Genomic DNA, 14648 nt, shown 5'->3' on the forward strand with positions numbered 1-14648 from the left:
GTTCGTCAGACCAGGCTTGTGTTAAATATTTACTGAAGTGCGATGTTATTCGACACATCCGGTGAGCAGTTTCATTCCTGATCACCTTGCAAGCACCAATGGCCTAGTCCGTGGTGTCGACATAAGTCTATGTCCCGCAAAAATTTTGGAAATGCTTTCAGTGGCAGGCGTGAACTCTGTGTCATTGCAGCCGTGTCGTTGATAATGAGCGCATGGCACAGAGACAGTCATTGCTCCATTTGCTTTAATGAACCGGTCGTCGGAACCAAGGCATGACAACTCATATACCGAGTTAAGCCTCTATCAAACGTGTCCTTCAGTGTCTGAAATGCTGGCCGTTTGGGCACTCCATAAGAGATGACAGGTCCAGCACACGATGCCGGATTTGTGGAGAAGGCTTATTTCAAATGACTGTTTTTCCTTAAATGAGTCATGCTGCCTTTGCTGTGGTACTCACCCTGCACATGAGTTTAAGTGCTCTGCAAGGTCAAAAGAAAAGCAAATCCTCGAAGTAATATATAGACGTCGATGCTCTCGTCGTGAGGCCATTGGAGAAATTCAGAGGAGGAATCAAGGGTATGCTGTTATACCGGCCCGTCAAACATTGTGCATGGAAAACTCAATCTTTCAGGCTGTGGCAGTTTCCATAGAAAAGGCGCTTCAAAAAGCAATGGAGTGCATTGTGACAGATCTCACCGATTCCCTTGTTCAGGTGATGTCCTCACAAAGAGATCTGTGGCTTCAACTTACTAATAAAGCCAACATTGAAGGTCAGGTGCCGAGTCTACCACGGAATGCACCTAGCGAAATATCGACAGCGCAGCCATTGACTAAAAGCGATTCAACAAAGCCATCAACCTCTGAGAACGTGGGCCACACCTGTCTCCGATACACATGGATCGGAAAATGACCATGTAGATATGTATCCCCGATTTCTTAAAGGAACTACATCACCGATAGAGAAAAAGCCCTGCTCTCACATCAACTCCAAGGCAAAAAAGTACGTGAGAAAGATTCCGACTAAGAAGCACTTCATAAACGAGAGCGTTTTAGAACAAGCAGTCTCTGCTGCTCGGATTTCTTCACCATAGGAAGTTTACCAGTAATACGGTGGAACTATCGTTGCATACTTTCCGCAGCAGAAGATTTATTATAACTTAGCTCAAAATATTCTCAAGATAATTGTTTTATATAATAAACTTAGCAACTGGTAAACTTGGCTTGCTGCCGGTCAGACTTTTCATCTCGAAAATTTCCGATGTTTTCGATTGGATCGCCTTTCCCGAGGCCCAGTTTAGTTTTTTTTTTAAAGATCTGGCCATAACACAACTATAGCATACCAGAGAATGTAACCAGATTGTGGAAGATTGGCATTGGATATAATGCTTCCTCATTGCACGCCTTTTTTTATAGTTGACACGTACTTCCCCGCTGGAGAGGAAGATACCCGTTATCTTGATACGTCTATTGTTTGCAGTCAGAAGAGCATCATACTAGTGGGCGATATTAATTCTCATCATATATCGCGGGTTTTCCGAACGGGCACTTGTGGCAAACGCTTGTGAGAATGGGTTCTTTCAACTAATTTCTCTTGCTTCAATTCTAGAGCACATACTTTTGTTCGAAGCCAATCGCGATCTGCCCTACATCTTACGTTTGCTACCTCGAGCATTTCTGTCACCTTCTGGAAGACAGTTACTTCGAGAACAAACAGTGCTTCGAGAACAAACAGCGATCACCTCCCTATAATTTTTGATTTGCTTGCCCTGTTAATTAGTTTAGAAAGTCATGTGTGCACTTTTGGTAATTGCGCAAAATTTAAGAATTCGTTAAAGTCAGCTTTAAACGCTCAGGAGGGCATGGAGAGGGATATTAAAGCAATGAGCCCATGTTCAATTCTAATACATTCACCAAAAAAAGCTCAATTTTTTGTACAATCTACTAAGGGTGGATCATATTGTCCCTGCTGGAATTCTGATTGTGAGCTAGATTTTAGACGTCGAAAAGCTACGTGGGAAAAACGTTTATTATAACCAATGTCTTGTTAATCGGGCTGATTATACATATATAGCTACTACATTTAAGCGAACAGTCTCAAAAGCTCAGGAAGATTATGATTCCAATAATACGCATATCTTTCGAAGCCTCGCAATAAAAAAGCCCTGTTTAAGTTTCCTCGATCCCGTAAAGTTATATCGGAGCCCGTGAATATCGACCCTGAAGTTCTATCAACAAAGTGATTATCAGAGTCACTTGAGAAAATTGCTCAAGGACTTGCGCAAAATTTCAAGCACAAATTCCCGATAGCACTAAAGAAACCTCCCTTGGGAGACGACTTTATAGTGGTAACAGCGACAGAGCTTGAGGGCATTACGAGGTCGAAACCGGCGTGCGCCCCAGGTCGAGATGCTATTACAACTGGAATGCTTAATTTTTGTTTGAATATGTTCCACGAGACCTGCTGAATATAGTAAATTTATGTCTAAGAAATTCATGGCTTTGAATATAGTGGAGAGTAGCTAAACTTATTCCACAGTCGAAGAAAAAAAGCAGCTGGACTTGACTTGGACAACGTAAGACGAATTTCCCTTACTTCCAATGTCACATTATTAGAAAAAGTTGTTCACCGCCTCATAATAAGTTTTATGGCGGATAACACACTTTTCAGTCCTTGTCAGATCGGATTTCGTGCCGGCCACTCCGTCTGGTGCGCCCATGTAGATTTAGAGAGCCGCATTAAATTGCTGGCCGCAAACGAGAGTAGGTAGCTTTGGTGACGCTAGATGTAGCGCAAGCATACGACTCTAGAATATTGTATTCTATTAGATAAGCTTCAGTCCACGAATGTACCGAAGTATATAACCGCTTCGATCTATTAATTTATGAGGAATAGATAGTTTTATTGTTATCAACGCGATATTTCGACGTCTAAACCCAAGCAGACAAGAGGTGCACCCACAGGGTGCCGTTCATTCTTCTGTCTCATTTAACAATTTGACAAGTACATTTCGGTTGTCTCCGGAAGTACATGTTTATGTTTATGTGGACAATGTCGCATTTTTACATCCGCAAATAATATGCATTCACTACACCAGTCCTTGCCGAATTAGGAATGCTGGAGACATGGCTAGAGGGGTTATGCATGTCGGTAAATATTAGCAAAACTGCAGTACTAGTCTTTCCGTTAACTGCACAGGTACATATATCTTTACAATATCGCCAGGAAATTGTTCCTCAAGTTGACACAATCAAGTACCTTGGTGTTATTTACAACGGAAAGCTCAACTGGCTCAGTCACATTGAACATATAACAAAGGCAGAACGTGCCGTACCTATGCTCCGCCGGCTCAGCCATCGCTCTAGACAACGGAGGGATACCTTAGTGATGAGATATCAGATGTATGTTTGGCCCATATAAGAATTCGGCTGCATAATATTTTCCGGCGGTCCCGCCTAAAAAATGAAACCTCTTATACTTTTAGAAAGGGAAGCTCCACGATTATGTCTCAGGCTACCTAGATACGTTGCCAGCCCTGTTTTATATCAGCAAGCTCATATACTCAAACTAGATTGCAGATTCCGCGTGCTTACGATTCAGACATATTAATAAAATTATCACTTTTTCAATGTAGGTACTCAATAGGTATTTATCACTGAAGGGTATGATTTTTGGAAATATCGATCGTGGTCGAGATTACACAGCCCTAAGAGGATATTTGTGCAAGCACAGTTAAAACAATTGGATGCATCTGTATGTCAAGTTTTCCATTTATATGGCGCTTTACCAGACCTCAAAATTGAATTTGATGACATATTTCCAAATCATACTAAACTAGTACGAAGCATACATTTAATTATCTTACATGACCACCTGCACCAGCTAGCCACTGACAAAATATTAGCTACTGACGCTTCTGTGTGCAATGAGATGGCATGAGTGGGAATCTCCTATGAATTTCGTCAATGACATTACTATCTTCGCCTTCCCGACGTTACACCCACATTTGATGCAGAAGTATTAGCTATTATGTTAGCATTACGAAAGATTCACCAAAATGACCCATTAGCTGTTAATCTCACTGATTCGCTCTCTGTATGCGCAGCACTTACTGCATCTTCAAATTCAATAATTCAACGAACACTTTGTTTGATGGTATTTGCGGAAAGTATGTTTTCGTTGGGTACCGGGACATCGGGGGTTGCACTTGAATGAAATGGCTGATTCAATCGCACGAGCATCACTCAAGGGCCCTATCATATAATTCGCCGACATCAGCTTATGTCACCACGGCTAGGTACAGAATCTTCTGTATATCGCAAAATTCTGCAATATTCAAACTACAACTGTCTTCGGAATACCACCATCTTGGCTTCCCACGGAATAATAACTGGTGTCCTTCAAGATAATTGGAAGTTTAGAAAACGAAGCTGTCGTATACCACCACCAAATGTTCACTTACAAAGGTCTGGTTTCCCTATGTCCCCTCTTTGTTCTTTTTGCAAAGCGCCTGAATCTATCGAACATTACTTTCTCTCGCGCCGCCGATTTTCTAAACAGAGAAAAGTCTTAGAAAACTCAATTATTCACAATTTTGCAAATAGGCGCCTCTCGAAGGAGGTGTGTCAAATACTTCAGCGACATCCCATACACCAGGGAGAGGCTGACTTCGGTAACCGAAGGCACTTGCTCTGGATCCCGGCACCCACTGGATAGAGCACCCGTAGCAAAGTGGCTCACCGCGTTGCTCGAGCATCATCGGAGGAAGAGCCCCCACGGGGGCTCTTCCTACGTCCAGGCGCGGGTAGATCGTATGACCAGGCTCCACGACATCACGACACACTACCAGTGTGTATACCCATCTCTCACGACGCGTATACCCATCTCTCACGATAGCTTACACAGGACGCAAGCAGTACGCTTCAGACAATTACCAACGGACTCTTACAGAAATCCCAGACCCATGCACGCCTTGTATCCAGACATGCACACTACAAACAGATGCACATCGTGTGGCGAGGTTGCTACGCTACGTCTCCATCATTATCATCATCGTCATCATCAGTCTGGTTAAGCCCACTGCAGGGCAAAGACCTCTCCCAAACTTTTCCAGCTACCCCGGTCATGTACTAAGTGTGGCAATGTCGTCCCTGCAAACTTCTTGATCTGATCCGCCCACCTAACCTTCTGCCGCCCACTGCTAGTCCAGTCGGTAACCCTTAATGACAATCGGTTATCTTCCCTCCTCATTACATGTCCTGCCCATGACAATTTCGTTTTCTTTATTTCAACTAAAATGTCACTAACTCGAGTTTGTTCCCTCACCCAATCTTCTCTTTTCTTATCCCTTAACGTTACACCCATCATTCTTCTTTCCATAGCTCGTTGCGTCGTCCTCAAAATAAGTAGAACCCTTTTAGTAAGCCTCCAGGTTTCTGCCCCGTATGTGAGTACTAGTAAGACACAGCTGTTATACACTTTTCTTTTCTCTTGAGGGATAAGGGCAACCTGCTGTTCATGATCTGAGAATGCTTGACAAACGCAGCCCAGCCCATTCTTATTCTTCTGATTATTTCAGTCTCATGATCCGGATCCGCGGTCACTACCTGCCCTAAGTAGATGTATTCACCCACTACTTCCATTGCCTCGCTACCTATCGTAAATTGCTGTTCTCTTCCGAGACTGTTAAATATTACTTTACTTTTATGTAGATTAATTTTTAGAGCCACCCTTCTGCTTTGCCTCCTCAGGTCAGTGAGCATGCATTGCAATTGGCCCCCTGGGTTACTAAGCAAGGTAATATCATCAGCGAATCGCAAGTTACTAAGGTATTCTCCATTAACTCTTATGCCCAATTCTTTCCAATCCAGGTCTCTGAATACCTCGTGTAAACACGCTGTGAATAGCATTGGAGAGATCATATCTCCCTGCCTGACGCCTTTCTTTATTGGGATTTTGTTGCTTTCTTTATGGAGGACTACGGTGGCTGTGGAGCCGCTATATATGTCTTTCAGTATTTTTACATACAGCTCGTCTACACCCCGATTCCGTAATGCCTCCATGACTGCTGAGGTTTCGACAGAATAAAACGCTTTCTCGTAATCAATGAAAGCTATATATAAGGGTTGGCTATATTCCGCACATTTCTTTACCACCTGATTGAAAGTGTGAATATGGTCTATTGTTGAGTAGCCTTTACGGAATCCTGCCTGCTCCTTTGGTTGACAGAATTCTCAGGTGTCCCTGATTCTATTTACGATTGCCTTGTAAATACTTTGTAGGCAACGGACAGTAAGCTGATCAGTGTATAATTTTTCAAGTGTTTGGCGTCCCCTTTCTTACGGATTAGCATTATGTTTGCGTTGTTCCAAGATTCCGGTACGCTCGAAGTGATGAGGTATTGCGTATACATTGTGGCCAGTTTTTCTAGAACAATCTGCCCACCATCCTTCAACAAATCTGCTGTTACCTGATCCTCCCCGGCTGCCTTCCCCCTTTGCATAGCTCCCAAGGCTTTCTTTACTTCTTCCGGCGTTACTTGTGGGATTTCGAATTCCTCTAGACAATTCTCTCTTCTGCTATTGCCATGGATTCCACTGGTACTGTATAAATCTCCACAGAGCTCCTCAGCCACTTGAACTATCTCATCCATATCAAGTATTGATATTGCCGGCTTTGTCTCTTAGCGCATACATCTGATTCTTGCCAACTCCTAGTTTCTTCTTCGCTCCTTTTAGGCTTCCTCCGTTCCTGAGAGCACGTTCAATTCTATCCATATTATACTTCCTTATGTCAACTGTCTTACGCTTGTTGATTAACTTCGAAAGTTCTGCCAGTCGTACCCTAGCTGTAGGGTTAGAGGCTTTCATACATTGGCGTTTCTTCATCAGATCTTTCGTCTCCTGCGATAACTTACTGGTATACTGTCTAACGGAGTTACCACCGACTTCTATTGCCCACTCCTTAATGGTGCCTATAAGATTGTCCTTCATTGTTTCAACACTAAGGTCCTCTTCATCAGCTAAAGCCAAATACCTGTTCTGTGGCTTGATCTGGACCGCTACGCTTAATCACATGGTATGGGGTTGTCAGGAGTTAACAAGCAAGTCGGGCAGTGCCGACCCCTCCGCCTCTTCCACCAACAGCCTCCGCTTGCGCTGTAAGACCGCACTGCTCAGCTCGAAATTGACAGCACAACTCCGGGCCTTCCAGCGAGATCACGAAGCCGCTTCGAGACAATGTTTCCCAACTGCGTCCGCGGCGGGTGAGCAGACCCACTAAAACACGGCGGACTCAAATCTTATTGATTTGAAAATAAAGTTTACGCTCAATTAGCAAACTTGGGCTATTGCTAACCGCGACAACCATTCTTTCTTTTGGGGCGGCGACTTCGCTGGGATCCAGCCACACGAAAGATTTTCTCGCAGTTTAGAATTTTATTAGAGAGATAAAAAGGGTGTCTTGCTGAATTTCTAAAATTATCAATTATTTCTACATTTCGTTTCTATATGTTAACTTATAGCAAAAGTTTTAACAAATTTTTTGTAAACTTCTAGATCATAGTCCGTTGGTCTCACGCTCTACTACTCAAATCTAGTATTGTTTCAGTTCTAGACGTACTGAAAACCACCTGCTTCTTGGTTGATCCACCACAGTGGGTATGCGCCAGAGTTTGGCGGACAAGAGCCCCCCCCCCCGTGCCGTTATTGGCATATACCCTCTCTAACGTCGCTCTATCCTTGTGTTTGGCCTTCTTCTCCTCCTCTCCCCGCAGGGGCGTCTGCGTCAGCAGGCGTTTGGTGTGTTGCGACACCACGTACCCGGGCACACGAGGGTTGGGCCATCCCCCGTGTAGCCGTGTGCGGCTTAGCCGTGTCCGGGGAAAGGGGGATCCTGGGGGTTGAGCCGATGCTGGGTGTTCGGACCTTTAAGGCCCCCCGGCGGAGGCAACACACCTCTTTGGCCTCTGCTTCATGCAGACGGCACCCCCGGACTGACCCACCCGGGGGAAATCGGCAGTCGCCTTTTCCTGTCTCTTTCTCGAATCTTCGTCTTTCTCTCTCACTTTCTGGCCTTTCCTATCTTCCTCTAACTTCTGTTTACTCCCTTTCTCCTTGGTGGCAAGGGTTAACCTTGTGTGGCTATCCTACCTTCAGTACACCATATTTGGTTATAGTGATGGCGTACGACTGGCGTCGGGCAGGCTTGTATACAAGCTCTGGCACGTCCCCTCGCTGGGCTCTGTGGTGGGCGGTAGGCGCTGTTGCCGAACATACACATTTTCCTATGGAGCGCAAGCCTCTGTAGTCTATGATCGGCCTTTGAAAAGAAGCCACACCGAAGTACCGTTCCAATTTTCCTTTCGAAGCAACGCTCCATCTTTCCCAGTACTATGTAGCCCACAGTGAAAGCAACATGCCTATCAGAAAGCCCTCTCCATTCCTGGTAGCCAAATGCCTGAAAGATGAAATCGGACCGACATACAAAGCCTCCAAAATGTCTAGCGGGGACCTCCTCCTAGAACTGAATGATAAAGATAAAGCAAATAAGCTCTCCGAACTTACCAGTATTGGCGATGCGACACTCACTGTTTCAGCCCACAGAACACTTAATACAAGCAGGGGAGTAATATCTGAAGAAGACTTTATTGGCTTAAGTGGTGAGGAACTGCTGGAAGGTCTCCAGGAACAAAATGTTACTAAAGTACAAAGGATAGTAATCCGCAGAAACGACCAAGAAATCCTCAACAAACATGTTATATTCACCTTCGGAAGAAGCGTAATGCCTACTTCGCTCGATATAGGTTATGTTAAAATCAATGTGAGACTATATATTCCGAACCCCAGACGATGTTTCAAATGCCAATGGTTTGAACATGCTTCACATACATGCCGAGGACAAACAACTTGTGCTAAATGCAGCTCCAACGAACACCAATCTGAGAATTGCACCTCTTCCCCACATTGTGTTAACTGCAAAGGAGATCATGCCGCTTACTCGCGGTCTTGCCCTTGCTGGAAAAAAGAAAAAGAATGCTATTGCGCTAACCGCGAAAGAAAAAATCTCGTTCTTTGATGCCAGAAAGCGGCTCTCGTACTTTTCGCGACGTAGTTATGCCGATGTGACGAAGGGGGGCGGTGGGCATCGTCACAGAGGCCTGGGGTGTCCTGCGAGCCCACGCACAGTGGTCTCGTAGCGACACCTCCCGCCCCCGTGGTGGAAGCAGCCAGTGCTGCTCCATCATCTTCGAAGGCCCTGTAGACGCCAGTCCCGCAGGGCCCTAAGATCAAACGAACCGCTATGCACGAGACACGTGTTTCGGCGCCCAACTCTCGGTCCTCCAGTGCTTCAGAGAGAACGATAGAGGTCGACCCAAGAACCCCGGTGTCATCGACGCCGAAGGACAAGCGCTCCCTCGAGCGCGGAAGGAGGGACAATATTCCAATAACCACCTTAACTAAGGAAGCGATAACCTAAAGATTATCGCTCCTTTTTATCAGACTTCTTTATATCTGTCACCTAACATCTTATCTCCTATTCACTCGCTAATACCATTTTTTACCTTTCAGTTTAATAATGGCTTTTATTATCCAGTGGAATCGTAGAGGTCTATTACACAACTTGGGTGACATCAAAGACATGTTGATAAACTTCTCTCCTGTGGCCCTGTGCTTACAGAAAACAAACCTAGGCGAAAAAGACAAAAACATTTTAAAAGGTTTCACTGTTGTACGGCGCGACCGTACTCAGGCGAACCGGCTGTCAGGTGGTGTAGCCATTCTTATGCCAGGTGGCATAGCAGCCAGAGAAGTAACCATTAACACTCACATAGAAGCCGTTGCTGTCACCGTTTCAGCTCACAAAACCAACACCATTTGTTCAGTATATATTCCGCCGCATTCACATTTTACCGTAACAGACCTAGAGTCAATTTTAAACCAGTTACCTGAACCATTTTTAACAGGCGGTGATTTTAATTCACATAACACGTTATGGGGTAGAAAAAACTGCTGACACCAGGGGTCAAACGTTTGAAGATTTTATCCTAACAAATGACATATGCCTTTTAAACATCTGGCACTGTGCTCGCCATCTCTCTTTGGCGATTTTCAATGGAGTGTTATTGACAACCCCTATGGTAGTGACCATATGCGTGCCATTATTAAAAGAATATCACATTTTCCTACCATTACATTAGGACCACTCCTTTGGAAACTCCATCTAGCAGACTGGCCTTCTTTTACTCAAAAGGCCACTCTAGATAACATAACAGAACGGTTAACCATAGACGAAATGAACGACAAAATTACCACCTGCATACTCGCTGCAGCAAAACAGACAATCCCACAATCCTCCGACTTCTTAAGAAAAACACTAAAGCCCTCGTGGACGAAGGAATGTACACAAACAAAAAAAAAACTACAAATGAAAGCGTGGGGTATCTTTCGGGGAAACTCAACACAAGAAAATCTACTTTATAAAGAAAAGCAAAAGCGAAAGCCAGGTACACCGGCAGACAAGCCGATAGAAAGTCCTGGAAAAATTATGTCTCGTCTATAAATAGTTCAATAACACCCAAACGAATGTGGGATCAGGTTCGTAAGTTTAGAGGCGACTACGCTTCTTACACTATCCCCATACTCTCACCTCCAGGCACGCAAACAAATATAGAAGAACAAGCAGACATATTAGGGCAACGTTGCCATGATATATCAAGCGCAGAGAACTACTCTGCTGCATTTCTAAAACATAAGCAATTAGCACAAAAACTAAAGCTTCCAACTACAGGAAGTTAAGAAAGACTGTACAATGCCGCTTTAACACTTCCAGAAATCAACAGAGTACTTACTACTGAAAAAAAAACAGCGCCCAATCCAGACAGGGTACATTACGCAATGCTAGCTCACCTATCTTCTAAACAAGTTGAGAACTTGCTTCATTTCTTCAACACAATCTGGGAAAGGGAAAAATGCCCAAAGAGTTGAAGAAAGCCATCATAATCCCTTTCTTGAAAGCTGGAAAACCTCCCACAACAGCAACCATTTTTAGACCCATAGCACTCACAAGTTGTCTTGCAAAGGCCTATGAAGCCATCATCAACATAAGATTGACATACGTCCTTGAAACAGAGAGCGTGCTAGATAACCATCAGTCTGGGTACAAGAAAGGTTGCTCTACAACAGATCACCTAGTTAGGCTAGAACACGAGAGACGTGCGGCCTTTCTACGCTAACAATATTGTCTCACTGTTTTCTTTGATTTAGAAAAGGCGTACGACGCAACATTGAGGTTTGGTATTTTAAGGGACTTAGCGGATTTAAGGATCCGCGGTAGAATGCTTAAATGTGTAGCCGATTTCATGTCCGACCGAACATTCCAAGTGCGTTTAGGAACGGTGCTGTTCCACGTATTTATTCAGGAAAACGGTGTGCCTTAGGGATGCGTATTAAGCACAACATTATTTGTGGTGAAAATGAACTCGGTCGATAATGTAATTCCATCGTCTATGATGCATTCATTTTATGTGGATGATCTACAAATTGCATGTCGTGCATCGAACAAGCAACCTGCGAACGGCAAATTCAAATTACGTGAACAAACTCACGCAGTGGGCAGCTGAAAAATGGTTTTCGCTTTTCAGCTGAAAAACTATTAGTGTTGTCTTTTCACAAAACTTAGGCCTACAACCAGATCCCATGCTTGAGCTACAAGAAGCCACACTACCGGTAAAACAATAACGCAAGTTTCTCGGTGTTCTGTTTGATAAAAAGTTAAACTTCCTGGCATATAGAAATAGGCTTAAAATTAAAGCGAACAATGCACTTACCATCAACAAAGTCATGTACCGGAAGGCTGCGGCTCTGACCGTAAATGCCTGCTACGCATCTACCGCACTTTGGCAAGTAGCATATTAGGCTACAGTAGCAGTATATATAGCTCAGCCAGATTATCTTACGTCCGACGACTTGACCCAGTTCATAACCTTGGACTACGACTGGCAAGTGGTGCTTACAGAACATCGCCTGTCCAGAGCTCATATGTAGACTGTAATGAACCTCCTTTACAGCAGCGCAGAGTGCTACAAACTTTTTCTTATGTACTTAGAATTCAGTCCTCACCACAACACTTATGTTTCAACATTGTCACACAGTGCAACTCACGCTTACACTATACAAACGAAGCGAACATGATTCAGCCGCTTGTCCTGCGATATGAGGAATATGTTGGGGATTATGACATTGCTCGCGAAGTCCTCCAGGTTGCCAGAAAGCCACAGCGCTTGGCCCCGTGGTATAATTTTGAACCGTTACGTTTCTGGACATTGACACATTTAAAGAAGAAAGACACCCCACATGAACACATTATACAAGAATTCCGCGCTCTTCAGGACAAATACCAAAATTACATTGAATTTTACACCGATGGCTCTAAAACAAAAATAAATCACGCGGGGGTGTGGGCTCTAACGGAACATTGGAAAATAAACATTCGATTACCACAACATGCCGCTGTCTACACAGCCGAAGGCTACGCAATATGGACTGTAATTAAAGAGAGCATCGCTGACAAACACGAAAACAAAGTAATATACACTGATTCATTAAGCACACTGAAGGCTCTACACGCGAAATCCGAATGTGAACCCCTGATAGGGGATATTTTAAACATGGTAACATTAAACAAATACGGCCGGACAATTAGGTTTTGCTGGGTACCAAGCCATGTTGGTATACCGGGTAATGAAGCAGCGGATAGGTGTGCATCACTGGCAGCGCGCAAATACATTACAAACACGGCGCTTCTATATAGGGACATTATCATGGCTATTAGGAATGCCTTGACGTCAAAATGACAACAGGAATGGCACCATTGATTAAGCAACAAGCTACATGTTACTAAACCCGTAATTGGTGAGTGGAAGTCGTGCACTCAGCAGCAATGGTTCTATGAGGTGATCCTGGTCGACTTCGGATTGGACACACACATTTAACACACAACTATCTCCTCCGAAAACAAAACCCGCCGACTTGCGACAAATGCAATAAAGGTCTTGCAGTAATACACATCCTTATAGAATGTCCACAGTTTGAAACACAGTAACGGAGGCTTTTACACAACCTATAAAATTTACATATACCTTTACACCCTGCCCTATTACTGGGAGACGACTCGCTAGTGCCATTTACTAACCTGTTCCACTTTTTAGAGACAACTGGTTATTTACACGAAGTATAATGCAATGCAGGTTTGCCTGCTCTAACCTTGCGTTTCCTTTTGTCATGTGACTGGCGCAGCATGGCTTTAGTTGCCTTTGTGCAATTAAACCCCAACTGGCCAACCAAGCATCTTCTCCTCCTCTTTCACTTCAGGCCTTCTTTGTTACCAATACAATATTTTCGAATAGCTATTACTGCTAAGAAATTCCTAATTCCTGAACCTAATTATTGATAAACAGGTTTAAATTATTTCGCTGATTTCTGTGTAATTTCACCAGATCAACGGTCGAGGCACTAGCACAGTTTATAGATACAGCCGCCAGTTACACGGAATGATATATTCAAGTATAGCCTCTTTCCGAGGGTAATCCAAAGTATAGAATGAATTACCCAATCCACTTGTCAGATGTTCCTGTCAGTGCTTTTACTGCTGGCTTGGAGAATCTTATCTTCCTTTATATGAATGCGTCATAGCAACTGTTTCTCTTTCTGATGCGCATACTGCGAGAGCGTTTGGTCTTTTATCACCACACGTCACTTTGTACAGATACTGCTATTGTATTGTTTCTTTTTCGTTCTGCATGTAGCGATATTTTGTATCTTATCTTTTTTGTATTGCTGTCCACTCCTGTAATGGTTCTTTCTTGTACTGGTAGTATAAATAAACAAACAAACAAATAAGTTCAATTCTACCAACCTGGGTCCCTCAAATTGTAGTTGATATAGCTGTTTGTGTCGGGATCTTGGACGTCTGGGCACCACATAACGAGGCACTCTTTCCTGCACTCTGCAAACATGAACTTCAATTTAGGTTATCATTATGCAAAATAAGTGTCAAAGACAAAAATGCGTGCACATGTGCTACATCAAATTTACGTTTGCATTGTACAATTTCGCACAGGGTGCTGCGCGCTACTGAAGGTCGCACAAATTTGTGCAGGTTAACCAACACGGCACAGCCCGGGTTAGCCTCCTGGCCTATCATTTATCCTCAATTCACTATGAAAGAAACACATCATATGCTTTATGCCATATGCCATTCCATATGAGACGGGCATTGCCTTCTATTGTGAAAAAATAAACTTGGAGGACGCTTAAAGTTCGCCTTTAGGAGTGGAAAGCGATATCATACAAAGATTCCTGACTTTTTGTCACACATACCGGCAGCTGCAGCTTATGTAAAAGTAATGTTTTCCTGGAAACGCTAGCGGCGAACGCTGTGTACGAAGACGAGCATTCTCGTTCTTTCTTTTTCTCCGCCCACCTATCCACTGCGGGCGCCACCCCTGACGCGGATGAGCGGAGGCTAGCGGCATCGGGATGATGTTGCGAGGAACCGAGGGACGCGCGCCGCTACTATTATGACAGACTTCAAAGGGGAACTGGAAGAGATGTTTGTGTTTGAGATTCCGCGTAACAGGATTCTGTTTTCT

The 14648-nt window shown here is 43.9% G+C and overlaps 1 protein-coding gene across 1 annotated transcript in view; it reads right to left on the reverse strand.

Annotated features, from left to right (window-relative positions):
* LOC126525038 (uncharacterized) overlaps positions 1 to 14648 on the reverse strand; it is an 81603-nt gene that overhangs the window by 38647 nt on the left and 28308 nt on the right. The window contains exon 3 of the mRNA XM_072286771.1: positions 13913 to 14002. Within this exon, the coding sequence (XP_072142872.1) occupies positions 13913 to 14002 (90 nt within the window). The remainder of the gene's footprint in view (positions 1 to 13912; positions 14003 to 14648) is intronic.

Source organism: Dermacentor andersoni, chromosome 3 (genome assembly GCF_023375885.2).
Source record: "Dermacentor andersoni chromosome 3, qqDerAnde1_hic_scaffold, whole genome shotgun sequence".
In the NCBI taxonomy this organism is placed as follows: domain Eukaryota; kingdom Metazoa; phylum Arthropoda; class Arachnida; order Ixodida; family Ixodidae; genus Dermacentor; species Dermacentor andersoni.